This window comes from Trachurus japonicus, chromosome 21, assembly GCF_045865225.1.
Source record: "Trachurus japonicus isolate A0001 chromosome 21, Traja_1.0".
Lineage (NCBI taxonomy): Eukaryota > Metazoa > Chordata > Actinopteri > Carangiformes > Carangidae > Trachurus > Trachurus japonicus.
The window spans coordinates 11,581,523-11,604,118 of NC_140927.1; the positions used below are offsets into that span (position 1 = coordinate 11,581,523).

The 22,596-nt window shown below is 40.5% G+C and overlaps 1 protein-coding gene across 1 annotated transcript in view; it reads right to left on the bottom strand.

Moving 5' to 3' along the window:
• Positions 1–1,562: 1,562 nt before the first annotated feature.
• Positions 1,563–22,596, bottom strand: part of LOC146964803 (polycystin-1-like protein 2) — a 52,543-nt gene continuing 31,509 nt past the window's right edge. Inside the window, exons 34-44 of the mRNA XM_085765569.1 lie at positions 22,427–22,523; positions 22,190–22,324; positions 16,963–17,148; positions 14,531–14,861; positions 11,919–12,052; positions 11,673–11,800; positions 7,052–7,212; positions 6,287–6,497; positions 6,099–6,200; positions 5,798–5,929; positions 1,563–1,980 (exon numbers count right to left, since the gene is read on the bottom strand). Coding sequence (XP_085621695.1) covers positions 1,825–1,980; positions 5,798–5,929; positions 6,099–6,200; positions 6,287–6,497; positions 7,052–7,212; positions 11,673–11,800; positions 11,919–12,052; positions 14,531–14,861; positions 16,963–17,148; positions 22,190–22,324; positions 22,427–22,523 — 1,773 coding nt within the window. The 3' untranslated portion in view covers positions 1,563–1,824. The remainder of the gene's footprint in view (positions 1,981–5,797; positions 5,930–6,098; positions 6,201–6,286; positions 6,498–7,051; positions 7,213–11,672; positions 11,801–11,918; positions 12,053–14,530; positions 14,862–16,962; positions 17,149–22,189; positions 22,325–22,426; positions 22,524–22,596) is intronic.

Consider the following 22,596-nt stretch of genomic DNA (forward strand, 5'->3'; position numbering starts at 1 on the left):
CCCAAGGGGAGAAAACCAGAAAATGTTACTCTATTTTTCTTTTCCAAAGACACTGCAACATGCTATAATGAGATACAGTGGAGAAACCCTAATATAAGCATCCCTCAGCATTAAAGGACAGTTACATCTTTGTCATTGTGATCAAAAAGCACAGAAAACATTGGGTCTGTATCAACAAATGCATTTTCTCAGTGAACATTGACTTTTTTCTAACCAGAAAAACATTACTTCACCTTCATTCAGAGTATATATTTAATGTCAAAGCCATCTCTGCTTTCAGGATGTAACATGAACATGACAACCTGCCTGTCACACCTATATACATACAGTACCAGATCTGACCATTATGAGAGCAAGAGTTAGAAAATATGAAATATGCATCGGTGTTAAAGATATTATCAGATCTGAGAAGTACTGTAGGCTACACTTACTATTTTTTTCTGCAATGCCCATTAGATATATTCAGTAATTATCTCTTTATTCAGCAGGACACAGGTCAGAGGAAACAATACCCTGGTATTACTTCTGGTAACTCTCTTTGCACTTTACCAAAGCTGTATTAAGTTAAAGCAGAAGTGAGTGATCCGGTCGTTTTCGCTAATGCTGCGTTCCAGGCAGGCTTTTGAAATCATAAATTACAGCTTCAAGTCACAACTTACGACTTTGTAGCGTTCCAGGCAACCCACTCGTGTTTTTCCGACCTGTTTTACCGGTGAAAGTCACTATAACGGCCACTCGTAACTTCCGACCCGTGAAATCGTACCAGTACGTCTTTTTGTAGTCTATGCACCAGATCGAGCTGGTACGACTTCACAGGTCGGAAAAAAACGAGTTTCCTTGAACGCACCATAACAGTCCTCGTCCCTACGTCGCCACATTCACGGCGTCCCTTGGCTGCACACACAGCCCTGCATGCCGTTCTCTCTCCTCATTGGATAAAAACTGTAGGATACGATAAATGTTTTCTCCTCGGCTCAGAGCAGAGCAGAGTGACTGACAGACCCGTGATTCAGACCAAACACTCTATGTAAGTGATTGCTGTCGGAAGATATAACTATTTAAGACTTATATTAACACAAATATATCACTTACTTCTGCTTTAATGATTGTATCTATTGCCACTGCTTCAAGTTTAAAAAGTTCAGCTACTGTAGCAAAATATGGGGTGTGCCTTTAATTCTGAAGCAGCCATGTCACATATTGATTGATTTATTTTATCAGTGGATCATTTGCAACTTCTGCTGTAAAATGAAGAATATTTGGTCATTGTGTAATTAGATCATGGGTGTAGTTAATATTACTGATGGAATACATTTTTTTGCCCCCACTGTGAAACTGATGCACCAATGTAGATAATTACCCACCTAGCAGTACATGTGATTAAAAAAAATTAGAAATACAGCTATTTTTGAATAGTGGGCTTTAATTGACCAAACATATTAAAGCTCATACATACACACAACACAACAAAACATGCATTAAAACAAGTATATGTGTGTATACTGATGTGATACAATAGGTTTTTGTATTACAATAGATTGTGTGTATCTATTTTTGTCCAGAGACTTTATGTATGCACATGCTAAATCAATATATTCTTCACAGCAACAAACAGCAGCCTATTTGTGTTTGTGATAATTATTTATCATACTCACAAACCAGCACAGCACGACCCTGACCCCCCAGTGCGCAACAAGCAAAGATAATGAACATGAACAAATCAGGGAATCTACAGTGCACACAAACATGAGACATCACAACATGAAGCTAGATCATTAAGGGTTTGGCCAGTTGATGGCTGTCTTAAAATATATCGACATCAGTTCACTCCCTGGGGATAATTCTGCTGTTATTAAGGGTCAAGCCACTGCCACCATTCATGTCAAGCTGCTGGGACTCTTTTGTGTCTTTATATCTGATCCCAAAAAGACTGCAGATTTTCGTCAGCATCAGGGCAACGATCTCCTCCTCCTCCGAGGGCTAAGTAAGAGAGGACAAATAACAAAATTTTGAGTATTAAGAAATACAGAAGCTCTCGAGACTACTCAGTGCCATATCACATCATGAATGGAGTTCTTTTGAGCCTTGATCTCAGTGTGTACCAATTTCTTTTCTTTGAGTATGAATGAGATTCACATCTCAAACTGAGTTAAATTCAGTTGTATAAAAAAGAAAACCCCACAGAGAATAACAATGAAACAATTTTGGGTCATCTACTTTAATGATATTTTCCAGGCTTACCATTGCTTTTACTAAAATGTGTTTGTTTTTTTCATGTTGGAAATGGAGAGATGGATCCAAATTTGGTTGTGGATAATGTGCTCACTGCTTTAGAGATAGCATTAGAAGATAGCTGTTATGAAAAATACACAGTGTAAATGCAGAGGATATTATTAGTGAACACTGAGAAATTAGACTGAGGACAAAACAAAACTGACTGGAACATCCAAGACTGTGTAGTTGTGGAGGTGTTGCTCTGTTACTTGTAATCTGATGTAAGACTGCTCAAACAACAAAACTCTTGTGCAAAATAAATATTGTTCATACCTATGACAGTGAAACTGCACCGTGATCTACTGTACCGTGTAACTGCCCTCTGGTTTATGTGACTTCATTGCCACCAAAGAGTTTATACAAGACTGCTGAAAGCCCCCTCACAGACATCTGAGAAGAAACTGTCTGAATGAATCTGATTACAGAAAATATAACATCACTGAACTCACAATTATGACAAAAGCAACACTAACAGGAGATAGCATGTCTAAGCATCTTCTCCCATCAAACACTTTGTGACCTCTGTCACGTCACTCACCTGCAGCCTTGAAATGCCCCTCTCCTGCTTCCACTTTTTAAACCCATAACACAAATTTTAATGTTTTCTGACTGAAAGGTAGGGTGACCAGGTCCCAAAAAAACAAACGTGGGACAAAGTCAGTTATGAGAGGTAGTCTGATGATGGATTCTAAAACTGCGTTCGGGACAAGTCGGAACTCGGATCTTTCCCAGTTGAAAACTCTATGTTCCTATTTCAAAGCATTCGAGACACACCATGCCAGAATAACCAAAAACATGGCGGACTGGGACAAACATTACATTCAAAGTACTTCACGTAGGGCATACAATCATTACAAAGGGCACATAAACATTTTTTTAAAAGAACGTTTTAATGTACAGTAGTTTGGCATTTGAAAGCATTTCAATTTAGGTCGCGGCAGAGCTCTGACTTGAGGTGGTGTTCGATTACACTTTTTCAGGTTGGAGGTCGGAAAGATCTGAGTTCCGACCATCTTGAACGCAGCATAAATCTTATCTAAGTTTTACAAAACAAACATCTCTCTCTCTGAACACTGACATGCAGGAACTTTTCACCTCTGTGTGTGTGTTGGACAGAGGCCTTACATGTTCCTAATGATCTGATTTAAAACACCTTTGTGCCTGGTTGTGGTTGGTTTGGTTTTCTAGTATAGATATTTTGGAAACCCTCAAGCTAAAAGAAACAGTCACTTCTGCTTTTCTTTTTTCAGCCTCGGAATTGGACTGAGAGGGCAGCTGGATGGGACTGGCCTGCCTCACTCAGAGGCTCAATTCAAATTCTGCTAACCTCTCTCTGCTTTGTTGAGCAAATTATGAGAAAAACAATATGTTAGTCTACAACTGTAGAAAAAATAATTTGAGTAGATTTTGATTTGTGGCTGGAAGCAGCGTGTAAAGGGAAGGTATTCAGACAACTTCCCTCACTCCAGACAATGTCACCCACTCTAGACTGAAGATTCCGTGCAATACACACCCAAAAATAAGCACTGAACAGTTATCAATCAAAAAGTATAAAACCTATTGGAACATGAAAAACACAACAATACAGTAGGTTTGACTTTTGTCAAACAACTTTGAGAATCAAAATATCTCATAAATAAAGCCAATTAAAATATGCCATACCAGCATCACAGGTGCCCAGCCTTTCAGCAGGCTCAACAATTACTGTACCAGTGAGAATAGTGGCAAGCAATGCTATCAAAGAAAAAAGCTGTCTTCTGGTTCTTTTCACCTATCTGCAGTCACTTTGTCACAACTTAAAACAGAATTCAAATGATTTAATAATTAATTTGTTGAATTATATTTTACTCTCATGATAAGACTATGGATTCAATTTATACTCAATGAAACCTGGACAACTTTGATGTTCAAGTTGATGTCATTAATTAAAACAGCTGTCTGCTGCTATTGTAACAACCTAATTCATGTGTGAAGGAATACTTTTTCATATTTTTGCTTTTATATGACACAGTTAAAGTTCCAGCATGGTTTTCCATTCATCCAGCAGTGGATACACTAGCCTTGCTTGATACAGCATTGCCACTGTTTGCATGTAATAGACTACTGCAGCTATCGAGACAGTTGTAACTACATGTAGTATAAGAAATGTTCAGCAACACAACATGATTACTATCAACAAGTTTTACAAACTAAAATTGGCTGGTCATGACAGTATTTAGACTTTTTTCAACTTTTTTAATTGCCTTTTTTTGCCTTTTTAATATAGTTTACTACACCATATATGATTTATTTTCAAGAACTTTCTTTTCTTTTCTTGGTTGTATTTGCCCTTTGTTGTCCTTGTCATGTTTACATTGAAAACTATGGAAAGATGAAAGGGGCGGTATAGCTTTCGCTCTTCATCTAAAAGAAACATGAATGCAAAACACAAACTGATAGCAGGCCCCCACTAAGGTAATCTGTCAGCTGCAACAAAATAAAGAAAGACAGGAGAGCCATAAATTAAAAAAAACTAAGCTGTGCCACGCAACAACAGGTACGTTTATTTTCCAGCTGTATGGGGCTGGTGGATATATCAGAGCCTCAAAGCTGTAGACAACTACCTGCTGTGGCCAGCTGATGAGAGCCAGACATTAATTGGACAGTTGTGTTTTTGCACATTTCTTTCATATTAATCGGCCACTGAATATTTTGTGGTTCATTATATCCTATATCAGCACCATCCTCTGCACCCAAGCAGGTAATGATACTTTTCTGTGCTTAAAAAATGTCATGCCCATAAAGGTAGCTATAGGGCTAGTGCTATTGCAATGACAGTATATGCTTAGGAGCTTCATAAATCATTAATGTTATAATTATCTATTATTAATGCTATTGAATAATTCAAATTATTTGATGAACCCTGGTCTTATGGGAAAACTGCAGAGCACAGTCATTAAGAGGAAATTAATAGATCCATCTGTATTGTTTTTACTACAATGCAAGAAGGTAGGCTATATTTCTTATGGCATACATCCAGTTAGAGATCTCTCTAATATTCAAAGTATAGCACTGATGATCACTAACAAAGAAATATATAGCCTACCATCTTGCATTGTAGTAAAAACCATACAGATTTAAAAAAAAAAACAACTTTAGTCATAATGGAAAGTGTTTCTTAAATTTGCAGATGGACCATAGAGCTCCAAAGTTGACTCCTTTGTTTCTTTATGCCTCAGATCACTGGGATATCCAGGTTTGTTTGTCAGGCTCAACTTTTTGTTTGCCTGCTGTGCCTGGAGACCTTCACACCAGCTGGCACATGCTATACCCAGTCCTGTCTCCACTTCCTGTGTCCCTGCCTTGGCCTCACCATTTAAAACACACATCTCTCTGAGTTAGATCTTTGATTAGGTTCTACATTAGGCTAATGAATTAATCTGAACTGTAATGGTCTGTGTTCTGTATCCAAACAACACAGAGAAATTAGCTCATTTTTATGTCATGTTATGTGTAAGTGCTTACTCAAGATGCTGGTTATTACCTTGTGGTAGATCTGCTCCTGGCTGAATGCCACGAGGATCACTGAAATGAGTAGATTAAGCAGCACAAATGTCATGATCATGATGCAGGAGCCAAAGAGTAATCCACCAAGCAGGAGGTTGTAGTCCAAGACCTGGCAAACAGTGAATCAGTGAGATCAATGATCAGTGATTTAACACTAAAACTCTGCATAATCCAATCCTGATATGTGAACCTGGATATTGATGACAGGCTGCAGCATGTTTTTGTGTCCTCCTTTACAAAGTAATATATTCATTTGAATAGGTAAAGATCTCACTCACCTCGTCATAGTTAAAGATGCCTATCTGCAAGTTGAGGATGGTGAGTAAGGCATCCTTTAAAGTTCTATATGAGGACAACTTCCAGCCATAAATCACGTTGCTCTGGAACAAATACGACCTTAGATCAACAGAGGAATCATTTGTCCATCACATAAGGGAAGATCTCTGCAAATGGACAACATACTCACCACACAGGAATATGCTATGAACCAGATCACAATGATCATAAGGAAGCCAGATATGTCATTCCAGGCTCGCTGCAGTGAGGCAGTGATCAAGTTCATCTTAGGGTTCAGTCGGAGCAGGTGCCACAGTTTGACAGTGGCCAGCAGGACCAGAAAGGCGATCAGAGACTGGAGCACCAGGTCTGCGGTGGCGGTCTCATAAAAATTGGCAAATCTACACAATAAAGAAATTATTTTTAAACAAGTTATTATTGTCATCGCATTCGTGCATAAGCAGTATTTGTTGTTACTCGTTGAAGGGGAGCTTGGTCAGGCCCTTCTTGTGGCTCGTAAGATAAATCCAAGGAGTAATGTGATATATATATATTTTTTTACTTTTTGTTCTAATGGGTGCAGCTGTTCTTTGAAAGGTCTCACATGCTGAAAAGCTATTACTTGTTACAGCTGCTTCTAATAAACATATTTCCCATTGAAATATAGTGGAGCAGAATTATTAAGCAGCAAAAATAGAAATTAGTGTCCCAAGTACCACATAATTGTACTTAGGTATACTGTACTTGAGTAAATCTAGCCACTATCAAAAGTGGAAGAAGAGAGCACCATCAAAGGACACTATAATGTAATGGTTAGAGTAAGAGATAAGAACACAAAAGGGCTGTCCAAGAAAACACACCCTAACCACATCCTCAAACTCACTGCACAGCTGCTTTTGTTTTTCATGCTCCACTATATAAATATAGATGGGCGGTTGCACAGTAAGAGTCTCACTGGTCTTTGTGGTGGTGGTAGTATGTCATATCACGGTTTCCAAGCAGGGTCCTTGTGATGAAGACAGCTGCAGCACCCCAGCTCAATGAAATGATAGCCAACTCCAGAAGGTTCCACTTACTCCTGAAGTAAGCCCACCGCTGCTGCTTCATTAATTTGCCCTTCCAGGAAGAGAGAGACTGTCATATATAACGCAACAGGAGGCAGTTTGGTGCATGACCATGGTTTTGCACCTTTAATTTCTTAGGGGGAGAAAACAGTGACATAGTACAGCGGTTAAGCCCTCAAATCGAGGGGAATTGTGCACTTTTTGAAAGAAACATGAAACTTCTACCATAGTTAGTTTATACCATGAGGTTTATTTTAAGATCGGGAGGGAAGTCAGATTTGACCTCTGAGGCCCGGGAGAGGTCAAATCCAAGATGGCCGCCAATAATATTCAAAAATGCCTATCGCTGGAACCAAACACAGTAGAAAAACACTTAAGGTGTCATTTCCCACTAATTTTTGGGTGCCCATTCTGTTGGTGATACCTTTGAGACCAATAGAATTCAAGAAAATGCATTTAGATCAATGTGGAGGTCAAATTATGCAGACATAGGGAGGTGAACGGTGCAAAAAGGTAGTTTATTTCCAAAATAATAGCCTAACAGTGATGATGATGTTAATAATGATGATAATAGTGCCAATAATAATAATCATTATCATAATAAGTTCTTTTTTTTAACTGATTTATTATTAACTCATTGGCTGCCAGCCATTTTCAGAGCAGAGAGCTGCATACTGCCAGCCGTTTTAGAGCATTTTTTTTACAGATCTTTCAAGACCCACAGAATATTGTGTTCATGTAAACATGTAAACACCAAAACTACCAAGAGAAAGAATAGACTCTCTTCTTTCATTAGGGAAAAAAAGTTTGTTTCTACCTTTTTCCATTCTTTAGTAAACGGCAGGCTGGTTTCGCCAAAAACACCTGTTTTTGACCAAAACACCTGTTTTTGACCAGAACACTGAGAAAACAAGCTTTTTGTGGAAAGAAACATGTCAAGCAGAACAGTGAATATACAACAGAAACAACATGTCTATAGACATCAATGGCAGCCAATGAGTTAAAGAGACACTGTCTCTCGGCTCTGTTCGTGGCACTAGTACACCACAGCCGCTTGTTACTCTCTCCCTGGCTCTCAGGCTCCGGTCCACTTGGTGCTCCTCCTCCTCTATCCTTGCCTGACTGAGGGCTGCCATCGTGCCCCTAGTCCACCGGTGAGGGATGAGGGGGACTGCCAACTGGGGGCCCACACCCTCAGACCGACAAAAGCTTGGATCATGGGCTGACTTTCAAGAGATCGCAGCGAGGGAGCTGCTCTGCTACGTACAAAACTCTGACCCAGAATCAGGTCGTCTGCAAGTGATTTAGCACCAGGTTCTCCACAAACATGCGGTGCGAGATTGGAGAGGACCGGCGGACCACCATCCGGCACGCGCCAAACCCTGTCACCAACGGCTCTACTCGCTGTAATCAAAACCCGGTTGTCAGGGGGTTTCGCTAGATAGTAGGTAGGGACAGTGGGAATCTCGTTCATCCATTCGTGTGTGTCACTAATTAGATGACGAGGCATTTTGGCTACTGGGCCATACGGCTTTCCGTGTTTACCTGCACGTCAGGCGCCATCGTGAGTACTACGACATGATACAGCCCAATACGGACCCATTTCTGCATCAGCAGTTGGTCCGCCACCTTCTATAATCATTACGAGCCCCAAACTGCCCCCCAGCTGACCGCCAGCCGGTGGGATGCAGCCAGGCGGGGTTCCCGTTATAGAGGGCCAGCCAGCGTCGTGTAGAGGTCCCTCAGGGCACCAGCCACCCTTGCGGCCGTCCCTCATCCCTTTGAGGACCAGCTCGGCTCCTGGAGAGGGCCGTAGTCCTCAATCCTGGAACGGCCATACCTAAAACGTGACGTCAGCCGACTGCCTTCCACTGATTGGGCAGAGCGTTGTCACTGGAAGAGTCGTGAGCGCGATGTCCGACATGAGAATTCATCTGTACCGAGACCGTTATTCCTTCACCTGAGTTAAATGATGCTGTGTGGAAAACCACGCTGTGGTCCGTAATCGAGGAACAGACAAGTGAGTTTGGAGCTGACGAGAAGATCGAAAATAGAGAGAGAAAACAGTGTGGCCTTGCGATCCCCCCCTCATCTGCTGAGGAGGAACTAGAGAACTCAGCTGTAATGGAAAAGCACCTTTACTGAGCCGTGCCGTGACTGTGTAGTGGAAAAGTGCCAATAGTTACTCCGTTTACCTGCACTTCATTAAATTTCTTCACTTTGACATTCAAAGTAGAGTTCTCAACGGGCCTGAAAATTACAACCCGACCTGACCCGGCCCGTGGGTTTTAAGCCCGGACCCGACAGAGCTCGATACACCAGCATTAGTTGTCTGGCCAAACCCAGCCCAGCCCAACAAAAAAAAGAAAACTAAACTAAAAAAGTGACATGCTTTCTTTGCAGCGAGAGCAGATGGTGCCAGTGACGCAGCAGCACCTTATCAGTGGGTGAAACTGATTCAATTTCGGCCACAAAAACATTGTGGTTTTTTGGAGATACACACAGCATCTCGTGCCAAACCAACCCAACCCATCGGCCTTACTCGGGTTTGGGTTGAAATTGAGAACTCTAATTCAGAGTACTGGGCGAAAGCACATTGTGTCAACTCCCCTCCATGGGCCTTCGCAATGCTTCCACACAGCGTCGGACACCACCCCTCTCTCCGCGGAAAGAGAAGGGCGACAGTATTATTAAATTGCAGATTTGCACCTTTACATAAATGCATTTCTTGAATGTGTTGTGGTCAAAAACAGGTGTTTTTTGGCGAAACAGCCAATGTTCTACTGCCGTTTACTAAAGAATGGAAAAAGGTAGAAGAAACAAACTTTTTTTTCCTAATGAAAGAAGAGAGTCTACTCTTACTCTTGGTAGTTTTGGTGTTTACATGTTTTACATGAACACAATTTTATGTGGGTCTTGAAAGGGTCTGTAAAAAAATGCTCTAAAACGGCTGGCAGTATGCAGCTCTCTGCTCTGAAAATGGCTGGCAGCCAATGAGTTAATAATAAATCAGTTAAAAAAAAGGACTTATTATGATAATGATTATTATTATTGGCACTATTATCATCATTATTAACATCATCATCACTGTTAGGCTATTATTTTGGAAATAAACTACCTTTTTGCACTGTTCACCTCCCTATGTCTGCATAATTTGACCTCCACATTGATCTAAATGCATTTTTTTTGAATTCTATTGGTCTCAAAGGTATCACCAACAGAATGGGCACCCAAAAATTAGTGGGAAATGACACCTTAAGTGTTTTTCTACTGTGTTTGGTTCCAGCGATAGGCATTTTTGAATATTATTGGCGGCCATCTTGGATTTGACCTCTCCCGGGCCTCAGAGGTCAAATCTGACTTCCCTCCCGATCTTAAAATAAACCTCATGGCATAAACTAACTATGGTAGAAGTTTCATGTTTCTTTCAAAAAGTGCACAATTTTCATGCTTAGCCGCTGTACTAACAGGCCGAAGTCAGACATACTGTATGTAATAAAAAAAAACAAAAAACAAACAAAAACAAATCACGTTATCAAACACTTTTTGTATTTAAGCACAAGTATGTACTTTATATTACATTATGTCACACATGATAAAATATGGTCATTTTCTGAATTTCATCGTACTGCATTAATAAACTGAATAATTCCTTTAACTTTTTCTCTTTTCTGTTGTTTTGATAAGTAAAATGGAAAAAAGTTTTTTTTATGTAAGAGACTTTGATCTTAATGTTTTTTATGAACTTCAGAACATTTATTACATAATAATAATAATAATAAATACATTGTATTATGCTTCTTATAAATGAAAAAAGGCTGCCATGTCCTAAATTAGGCCTATTAATATGTTCTGTACTACTGTAAAGACACATGTTCCTTGCCGGCAAGGGAGGACACACAATGACTCAGAAATTACACTTAATGGTAGGCACCTAAGAACATGAACAAAATGGCTCAAGAGAGAAAAACATACAATCTTTTAAATATGACCCAGAGCTCTTAAGAAAACAACATGATCATCATCGACAGCCCATGAGGATGCCAATATTTCCTTTCCTATGTTATACTGAATTATCTTAATTATACATATAATCTAATTTACTAAGCAGTCCATTGTCATATTGTATAAAACATTGATTGCAGAGGTGAGCAGTGTTTGGCGGGTGCTCAGAGTTGGCTGTGAAATAACTTTGGACTAAGAAAAAAGAACTCAGTTTAATTATGCATAATTTGAACACGGCAGCTTCAAAAGCTGTTCAACCTCATCAGTTTCTTTGACGATAATACTTCTTGTTAAATTGATTCCTGCTATTAACAACAATTGTATTTTTTAGAATAGGCCATGAAAGCGGCATGCTTCCTTCATATCACTACGTGGAGTTTGTGAAACCCACGGTAAAAAAAAAACAAAAATGTCTCTTTATCTCTTTAAATGTCTGAATTTGTCTCCAGGAGATGCATCAGTAATCCCTCTGGGAACATATTCTCTTGTAATCATGTTAGTGCTTACCTGCAGGAACATGTAATAGAGGATGAAAAGCATGTATATGATCTCAGTTGCCATAATGAAGATGTGAAAACCTCCAGTTGAGTGGTAGAGACGAACACTGTGCAGCTCAGTGTGGAACTGAAACGCTCCTATAAAATCAATAAGAACAGTTTTATCTAAATGCGTGCAGTTGATGGGATGAGAATATTATACAAATCATCTTTAACATAGCTGCAAATTGGATAATGGTATAAAAGTCAGCCTTACCAACGGCTGCGGTCTCAAACAAGAGTGTGACGATGCAGAAGAGGTTCACATTAGCATTATAAACAGTGAACTCTACAATGAGTGCCCGTGTGTAAATATCCAGCCATTTGTTCCTGAACAGATAGTCTAGAGTGCTGTGAATGAAGTACACAAGAACATCAACTGCCCTGTCTGTATGGGAATCTTTCATATCAACAGAATACATTTTTTCCTTGAATGTACTGTATTATAAATGATAATACATTCATGGCTTTGATACATTTGAGGGTCACTGCACAGTATGAGAAACCATCAAGGCCAGGATTGGATACTTCACTCTCACATAGATAAAGATAACTAAAGGTAAACCCTGAAAAAGGAGTGGGGAAATACAACAAATGCAGGGCACTGCATGGTGCATTCACGTAATTAGCATCTTACTGTGCCCCAAACCCTGCTGATTTTGATTTTGTATGAAGGAGGATTCCCTGACGCCTGGATGGGGCAGGTGCTTCAGTAATAAAACATGCTCAACTGGCTCCACAGGCCAAACAGTTCAGTCAACCAGAGACCCTTGTTTCTCACAGACTCAAAGTGCTTTAATGACCACATGTGGATTTCAATCAAAGAGTAGAAACCTCAGCTGAATTACTTTAAAATTCTTTAGAAAAAAATATAATTTCTAAGGTATATTTAAATTCCTTTACTAAATTCAATTCCAATAAATGCCATGTTTTTTGTTTCTGTACTAGTTCATACTTCCTCTTTCACTTTGAAATGTCCCAACTGCTACTTACTGTTTGTGAAATCTTACTGTGTCCTGCATGTGCATTTGGGTCCTGTATAAACCTTAAAGGGACTTGACGCAGGATTTGTGAAAAAATACACATGCATTTTAAGTTTTTGATGATATGATGAAGCGTTCAAAACCATTGCCTTGAACAGGCTGTGTGCTGCATAATGTGCTGCAATTCCTGGTCCAAATTTCCCGCACAGTCCTGCGGACGTGATGTCAGATGACGATGCACGTCCTCGATGGCTTTGACTCACGACAGGCGGTCTTGTAAGTAAAGAAATAATGCCACTTTATTAAGTTTTAATATTTTTTCATGCGAGAAAGTCACAGTTTAGATTCCCAATCTGTTTTCAGTTTATCCAATTAACGACCATGAATGCCGAGTAACTTACCCACAGGTTTTTAGAGGTTTACCGCGTGCTGGTTAAATTATTTTTAGGAGATAAATGTTGGTCTCATTGATGAAATCTAACAACTGTGGCAGTCACATTAGTTTTGTTTTGTTTTTTTGAATTTTCAGGGCTCTGCATGTACAGAAATCAACACATTTACATCAAAAAATAAATGTTTTACAATGAACCAATCCATTCATCTGTGGTCAGTTTATCCAAATAATGCCTGTTTGGAAATTTGCTCCTACGTTTTAAGGGAAGTGCAGAGCCACTGTGGGAGCCGCACCGGGACCAGAGGCTCATCACAGAGGCAGCAGCCGGGCTGCTGAGCTCATTGCCCAGTCAACCTCCGTCGTCATCCCCGGAGATAAATGTTGGTCTCGTTGATCAAATCTACTGTGGAAGCCGCATTAGTTTGTTTGAATGAAAAGTGAAGCTTCAGGTGTGTATTGGACAGAAGAGCATGACTGCCTCTGGGCTCTTTGATCACCACATTCACATCAATGTTTACAATGAACCGATCAGTCTACATTCAATTTTATTTCATTTGATTAAGTTCTATAGCATGGTCATGGTACACAGCAACACTTCACTGCTCTACACCGTCATTGGTTAGGGTTAGAGGCCAGGGGTGCATTGCATTGTGGGATACAGTATGTACTGGTCAGATTATGGATCTATACATCCATGGGTTAGATGCACACTGGAAATATTTTCTGAATCAGTACGACACCCGGGAATTTTTCGCATACTGCAGATTGTGATTTTGTTTGCATACTACATACTACATTTTGGCCAAATCAATAGGCTACATACTAGCAGCATAGTGTGCGATTTTGAATACAGCCACAGTGTCACAGCATCAGCTGCACTGCTGTGAAGAGTTCATGCGTACTCTCGCACCGGCTTGGCTGATGAGTTAACCTGACGGTGTCACTAATGAGTCTCATTTCTTGATCCTCCCCCAAGTTCCTTTAAATGTAACAAGAGAATATAAATAAAGGTTTTTGCTCCATTGTTATGGATAATTGAAATGAGGCCACAGCTTAAAGGGGAACTATCCAAGTTTGGTCACTTTTCCACTGTTTTGCTAACCCTCCTTCCGGCCATATGCATTTGTTTACAATGAAGCCGGCAAGAAAGCAATCAATGGAGCGGTACATACCATTATATATCATATGCGATGTCACGACGTGCATATTTGTGGAATCTTATCTGTCATAAACAAGAGATCACGGGTTATATTTGTGTCACGGTGCGCAGAGACGAGAGCTAGTACACCAGGGCTGCGGCTCTGATCTTGCAAGGTTGGTTTTTTAGTCAAGAGATGCTACGTGGAAGTCAGAGAGCCTCCATTCTCCCTACAAGTTACGAGTCATTTATTAAACCATCACAACAACAAAAAGAGCTTCTAATATTGGTGTTTTGCTAATCTATGTACATACCTGCTTGCATTTTGTAAATCTGGACCAAGCTCTGCTACAAAGCCACCTCCCCTGTAGAGCACCATCTTTCCCCAGACTGGGTGAGCCCTGAGCTGATCCTGTGTCTGATACATCCATGGGCTGGAGGGGCTTGTAGCATTATCACCCCTCACGGATCCGTTCCAGCCAGTGTAGTAGGAGCCTGTATCCTCCACCTCCCATGAGTATTGTGCGTGACAGCCGGGCACAAACTGCAGCATGGAGCCTGCAGTCTGACATGAGTTCTTCTTCACTCTCAGTTGACGAAGACGAGCATTGCCCACTAGCTTGGAGTTTCCGTCTGTGATAAATCCTGGAGCAAAGCGTATAACAATCTTTTACAATCATCATAAGGGTCTGTTTGCTGGTGGGTTCTACATGTTTGCAGCGACTGCACTTTTTCTTTCTTAATGTTGATGTTTGCCATTCTGTGTCCAGTTCTGTTAGTTAACTAATCTGCATTCCCTCTTGTCGATTAACCAGACAAGCTGCTCTGACACTAAAATCAGACCATCATCCACCCCACTGCCGAAATACACAAATAAAGTTATGATTAATCATTAACAAACACTTACATGTAAGTTTGTAAAAAGTGAAAAATGATACACCTAAACATAATAAATAATATGACTGGAGAAGAGATGTGAAAGTTGAACAAGCCATTAATCCTGGATGGAGAAGACCCATTGACAGGGACTTCAGTATTGAACTATGAATTCTTGCTGTAGTAGATACAGTTGTCCAGGGAAGTGCTGGGATAAAGAATAAACTGGCTCCTGTCCATTGCTCCTCCTGACACTGGCCTACCTGGAAGACTTTAAAAGCTTAAGAACTGTGTGATGCAACAAACCATAAATACAAAGAGATTAGGTTGTGCTGATGTGGAGCTCATGTAAAGTGGATAGTTATTTGATTCTACACCACCCAACAGCTTTCATACCAACACTTGGCAACTTGTTGGCTCAGACTTAGAAGAACATAGAGTGACTTCCATTTAGCTGTGTGCCTTAAAGCAGATATCAGTGGCACGGCCGTTTCGGCTAATGCTGTGTTCAAGGCAGGCTTTTGAAACCGTAAGTTACAGCTTCAAGTCACAACTACGACTTGGTAGCGTTCCAGGTAACCCGTAGCTCGTGTTTTTACCGTCCTGTTGTCTGTGAAAGTTCCCTATAACGGCCACTCGCAACTTCCGACCCGTGAACTCGTACCAGATCGAACTGGTATGACTTCACAGGAAGGAAAAACACAAAGTACGAGTTTCCTTGAACGCACCATGAGTTAGCAGCCCCCGCCCTTGTCAGGCATCAATTGGTCCTCGTGCTACGTCACCACATTCACGCGCATCCCTTGGCTGCACACACAGCCCTTCATGCCGTTCTCTCCCCTCATTGGATAACACTTGTATCCCACAAGGAAAATTTTCTCCTCGGGTTACAGCAGAGCAGAGTGACGGAGAGACTCGTGTTTAGGCTGAAATACTTCATGTAAGTGATTGCTGACGGAAAATAGGACTATTTAGGACTTATATTAACAAAAACATTCCACTGATATCTGCTTTAACTAATCACAAGTCACGTTGCATCTTGTATTTTTTATTCCATGGTTAGACTTGTGATTTATGCACTTGAAGGAGACTCAAAAGGAATTAATTGCATGATTAGCACAATTAACAAATTAATTCTAGATTTCGGGTCTAAATCATACTTTGTGTGAAGATCGAGCATTCATCAGTAAAGATCTAATCAGAAAGTGAATGTTTGAGGTTTAAATTCCTTAAAGGAATCAATGAAACACTGTGTTCACAAGATTAGGATGGATAACAGAGAACCTGAAAACATCATGCCTCTGGCTGTTGCTCTTGGCCAGAGGCATAAAAACATATCAAAGTGGTTTTATGAGGCAGGGTAATCCACTTACTTTACTGAATAATTTATCAAATTTCATTGAAGTAGGAATAATTGTCTGTATAAAACATCACTCTGGTTTTGTATCATTTTAAATCTGTCTCCTGTGTTTCTGTGGCTGTCAGTTAATATGTAATGTCTATGAGGAAGAAAACATAGTATAAGATAATCTTTATTGCTGAAACATGAGTTGCTCTGTACCAAGCAGTTTGTGCTGAGGAAGGTAATTTATAAATGCAATGCCACCAATTGAATCATGAAAATGCAATGCTGAATAAATATTTTGTAAAAGAGATGCTTATGTAATGTAGGGATTTACAAATGAAAAGACTGAGCACTTGTGCTTACCATGATGACTATGTTTGAAATAGTGTGTTTGTAAATAGCTTTTGCTTGCCGCATCAGAATTCATGAATAACTACTGATAAAGGCCAAAAGCTTTCTCCAACACCACATTTACTAAGATTAAAACAACAGGGTCTGACTACTCTGTGGGGGAAATGGTTTTACCTGGATAAACTCCAAATAGTTTACTGAGGAGAGTTGTGTTGGTCCAAGTGAACACTTCCTCAAGACTCATGCTGTCTGTGACCGCTCTGCTGAAGCTGTCTCTGATGTGCCGGTTTAGGTAGAAAGCATTGGGATCTCTCTGGCTGTAGACTACCAAGAGCAACATCCAAAAAAAAAAGAAGTAGGCTGAAACACACAACACAAGAGGGCTGAGGTCAGAACCAGTTGACTTACACAATAAAACATTTGATGAAACATCCTTCTTTGTCTTTATAATGGATAAATGATTGAGGTTGCACTGAATTACTGTAAATGCACAGCACGTAGCGGGCTGCTTATTAAGTGGAAGTTAAACAATATGCTATTATCAAGCATTAAGTAGCAGACTATTTAAAGCTGATGACTTACAGTAAGACTTAAAGCAGAAGTAAGCAGAATTTTTGTGTTAATTAGTCTTAAATAGTTATATTTTCCGATGGCAATCACTTACATACAGTGTTTGGTCTGAAACACGGGTCTGTCAGTCCCTCTGCTCTGCTGTAAGCCGAGGAGAAAACTTTCCTTGTATCCTACAACCTTTATCCAATGAGGAGAGAGAACGGCATAAAGGGGCGGTCCTCTCTGTGTGTGCAGCCAAGGGATGCGTGTGCATGTGGTGACGTAGGGACGAGGACCAATAGATCCATGACGAGGGCGGGGACTGCTAACTCCATCGGCTGACAAGAAGTTAGCCAAAACGACCGGATCACTTACTTCTGCTTTAAAGACATGACTAACTTATAACTTTACTTACAGTGCTCCTTATATTTGTGTTGGTGCTATGTGTGAATTTTTTTATAAAGAAAACTCTTCCAACTCGGTTGTATCATGAGAATATAGCAGATACGAGAGGATGTGGAGTGGATAAAACACCCACTTCAATTGTGTAACTTCACTAAACTCTATCAGAGTAGGAACCACAGACTTTAAAGCTACAAGACTCACATGCACTGTCTGCTGTGTGAGTCATACATGAACGGATCTGCCCCCCACCCCCACAAAGCTCCCATACGGTCTCTATGGCATTCTTTAGCATACAAAGCAGCAAATGTGGAGAGCAGATAATATGTAGAGTTGGTACATGTATCAGCTGATGGCAAGTTGAGTTAGGTGTATACATATATGTACAACATATATTTATCCCTGAGGAGAAAGCTTGATTCAGTCGATCATCACATGTGTGACACTAAATAAGGTTGCAGTGCTTTCACTGATATAGATGGAAGGTCATGTAGTGACAAGGCAAAATAGGAGAGAGGGTACTGTAAAAGCTTTCATCTTAGGAAGGAGGATGTGGAACTTTCCTGCAGACAGTACATACTGTACAGTACAATTTATATCAAACTCACAGAAAATAGCAGAAGAAAATATTAATTTGTTTGTGCGAGACCAGGAATAGCTATGCAGAAGAGAATAAGAGCAGCAGGTGAGGATCAGGCAACAATGATTAACAGCTTGTGTTAGTAGCTCACTCTGCACACATACAGTAGGTCTATGGGTGCAGTAGAGAATTAGCAAAACTAGAATATTCCCTGGCAGACAGTTTGAGTGCAACGGGAGTCACTGCTGGAGTGTCGTAGTTCCAGGATCTCTGTCAACATGGGAATCAAACCCATGACCTTAAAATCAAGGGTCACTTAGCCTACAGTAGCCTATTGTAGAGACAGAGCTAATTGGACAGACACATGAACATCACATGATGTTTCTGAACACTGACATTAAGGAGCTGTCAACCTGTTTGTGCATGTGTGTGTGATGTGTTGGATTTTGACATTAAAGTAGCCTACATGTAGGTGACAAACTCACTAACATGCTAGATTTTCCTAATAATCAGATGTCTGTCAGCCTGCCCTCAGAGGTTGCCATGGTGATTTTACCTGCTTTTTCTTAGAGTGAGAAACAAAAGTATTTCATAAGGAAAAGGTAATAACACACAAATCCCAATTAAGCATTTTTCAAACATTTTCATGAGAAATTGTCCGGAATCCTGCTGTAGGAGAAGTAGCAAACCGCAATTTGACACAGAACAAGAAGAAAAAGAAACATGCAGGATAACAGGGCTAACACATAATTATGAGGGGCCGTACAAGCCATAATTCATTCTTTCACTCACACATACATACATTCTCTTTACACATACATATATTTTCACTCACACATACATACATTCTCCTTACACATACATATATTTTCACTCACACATACATACATTCTCCTTACACATACATACATTCTCTTCTTTTCGAGATGCCTGCAAAATCTGCCCAAAATATAGATCAACGATGTTCACCGCATTGTGAATACCCACTCCTCTGCTCCCAAAAGCAAACGAGAGAATGGCTTTCGTCTTTATATATCGAGTTACGTGCACTAGTTAGTAGAAGTTGTTGTTGTTGTTAGCTGACCAGCTAACGTTAGCGACGTGCTATTTTTAAAGCTTTGCGTTTGTTTCGTATTAAAGTTTGTTGTTGTACTGACTGTGTTCACTATGAGGGGTGTACTGCGAAGCCAGTTTAGTGGGTTAGCGAGGTATGTTGAGTGTAAAGCCAGGCTCTCCTGTACTACAAAGGTGGCTCTCTTTTAACCCGGCTAGATCACCATGGTAACTTATGCTTAGCCCATAACCTGTGGTCCCGACCAGGTTCAGAGTTTATGTAATCATAAAATCGGCTCTAAAGGCACCGCTGTTTCACCATTTAATACATTTTCAGCTGCGTCACCTTTACTTTGAAAGTCCAGAGCTGGATCAGAGCGGAGCGTTTGTACAGAGGGAGAGATCAGCTGATCCGCTGCTGTTGACTTTCTCCGCCTACAGTTGTTCTCCTCACCCGTTGAGCTGAGCGTCAGGAGCTCATTATATAATAATCTATATATTTTACTTTTATATACAGTCAGGGTCACACTGAAAGTTGTCCGCTCGCAGCAGGACATGGATAATCAGATGGTTTCACTTAATGTGGCCATGAATAAATTAAATTAAAATTTTGCCTGTTATGTGTTGCCCAAACGCAAGTCTTGAATAGGTCCACACTGTTTTCACATTTACAAAGGTCTTGTTGTCTTTGTACAGAGACAATGCTTGTAGCCACAGCACCTAAAAAATCCACTGTTTCCATACGCACATCCAGCCTGGCCACTACTTCTTGCGATCAGTGAAATAGGCTATATGAAAACAATAGCCTATAAAACACAATTTAAAATGACAGTTGTTATTGCTCTAGTTTATTGAATAAATCTTCAGCCGCTGTCTTATCTATCCTAGCTTCACCATACACTCAAAAGAAAGTCAACAGCAGCGGATCAGCTGATCTCTCCCTCCGTACAAACGCTCCGCTCTGATCCAGCTCTGGACTTTCAAAGTAAAGGTGACGCCAGCTGAAAATGAGTTAAATAGTGAAACAGCGGCGCCTTTAGAGCCGATTTTATGATTAAACTTGTATCTATCGCTCTGCACAGAGCCTATCACAGAGGGATAAATTACCTTCTTCTCCCTCTTCCTTCGGGTTGCAACCATTACTTATTAGGTGTATACCGCCACCCAGGGTGCGATTTGTGAAAAAAACAGAGGGGGGGATACTTTGCGGGGAGGGGTGGGGGGGGTGGGGGGGGGGGGGGGGCACTAAAGGAGCCCCCCCCCGCGCCGCACCGTACCTCCGCACCTGACAACTACCGTTCTTAACCAGACTCTGGTCTCCTAGTGGACCGGGTCTGGCTCCAAGTTTGAGCAAATAAATAAAAAAAAAACCTGTAGTTGTGTTCATAGAGACGTAACAGGTGTGGCACGACAAGCTGTGATCAGCTGTGGTCATTGAATAGACTAGCCTACACTATAGGTCATTTCAATTTGCGCATCTGTGTTTTTTTCCTTTTTATTTTGTTTTATAACAAAATATGCGCATCGAGAGTGAGTGAGCGAGCGAGCGCGAGAGAGAAACAGCGGTGCACCAGATGATTGCCAACCGACAAAAACTGAAATGAGACGGTTAAAGAGAAGAAAAACACAGAATATACAATATATGTCCAAGAGACTTTGTCCCGAGGAAGGATCGGATGGTGGCCCAGGTTTAGTGATGAAGAAACTGTCACTGTCAGCTGCCCATCTGTCAGCAGCTGCTCCAAACAGACACGTCACTAACTTTATTTTGAAGGGACAGATTAGATGTTGATTTTGTTAACAGTGACTTTGTTGCACCCAAACATTAAGCATAGAGACCCGGCCTTTATTTGCTCAAACCTGGAGACATCCCCGACCCACTGTGCAACCGGCATCTCGAGACTCGCCTTTTTTTTCCTTTTTTTTTTTGGAGAATTTACAGTAGCTACATATGACGGTCTGGGAGACGATGTGCGCTACTGTAGGGGGGATGAGAGGCTCGCGGTTCAAATGATGTAGACTTGATCTAAAGTAGGCTCTGTCTGACCAGAGGGGGGGACAACACGTATCCCCACCGGGGGGGACATCGAAAACAGAGGGGGGGAAAATCCCCACCATCCCCCCCGGCAAATCGCACCCTGCCGCCACCTACTGTACCGGAGTATGTAGACGATAAATGCTGCCTTCCGTTTCCACTATACTCCTTCCGTTTCCACTATACTTTCACTCACACATACATACATTCTCCTTTCACATACATATATTCTCACTCTCACATACATACATACTTCTAGTATGAAAATGTATAAATATGAGAGTGAAAATATATGTATGTGTGAGTGAAAATATATGAATGTGTAAGGAGAATGTATGTATGTGTGAGTGAAAATATATGTATGTGTAAGGAGAATGTATGTGTGTGAGAGTGAAAATATATGTGAAAGGAGAATGTATGTGTGTGAGAATGAAAATATGTATGTGTAAGGAGAATGTGTATGTATGTGTGAGTGAAAATATATGTATGTGTAAGGAGAATGTATGTGTGTGAGAGTGAAAGAATGAATTATGGCTTGTACGGCCCCTCATACATAATGGTGTGTTTAAATACTCACTCAACTTTGTGTGTGTGTGTCTCTCACTTTTTTGGTTAAATGAGGGAGTGAAGATTACGATGTGGTTTATCTGATAAAGTCAGTAACAGAGTGTTGTGCGTTAAACCAGGAGCAGGATCTTTTCATCTTCTCCATCATTGGAAAACAGTTGAATTGTGATCTTAGTAAAAGTATAGGTAGAAAAAAATATTTTTGTGCTCACTCAAAATCTCTTTTAGAAGGGCAAAAGCTTTCTGCTCCATAATCTTGTTCCTCTTCATCCTCTTAATGTCTGCAGGCTGAGGTGGCACATAGAGATTCATATCAAGTCTGAACGTTTGTTGGTCCTTCAGATCCCCTGTAGGTGAAGAGATATAAATGTTGTAAAACCTGAACATTTTTGATCAGCAATGAGTCACTTGTAATTTGAGATTACTTTGTTCCATCTCTATTTCTTTACCTAGGCTTGATTTGTTGTTTACAGATGCCACATTTTGAAAATCTTCCTCATCAACCTTCTTTATTACAAGTGCAAAGAAAGCTGCAAGGCATAGCACCTGCGATAAGAGGCATGAACATTAAGTGAGAACATTGTTTCATTCTGAAGAGGATATCTGGCACATAATGAGC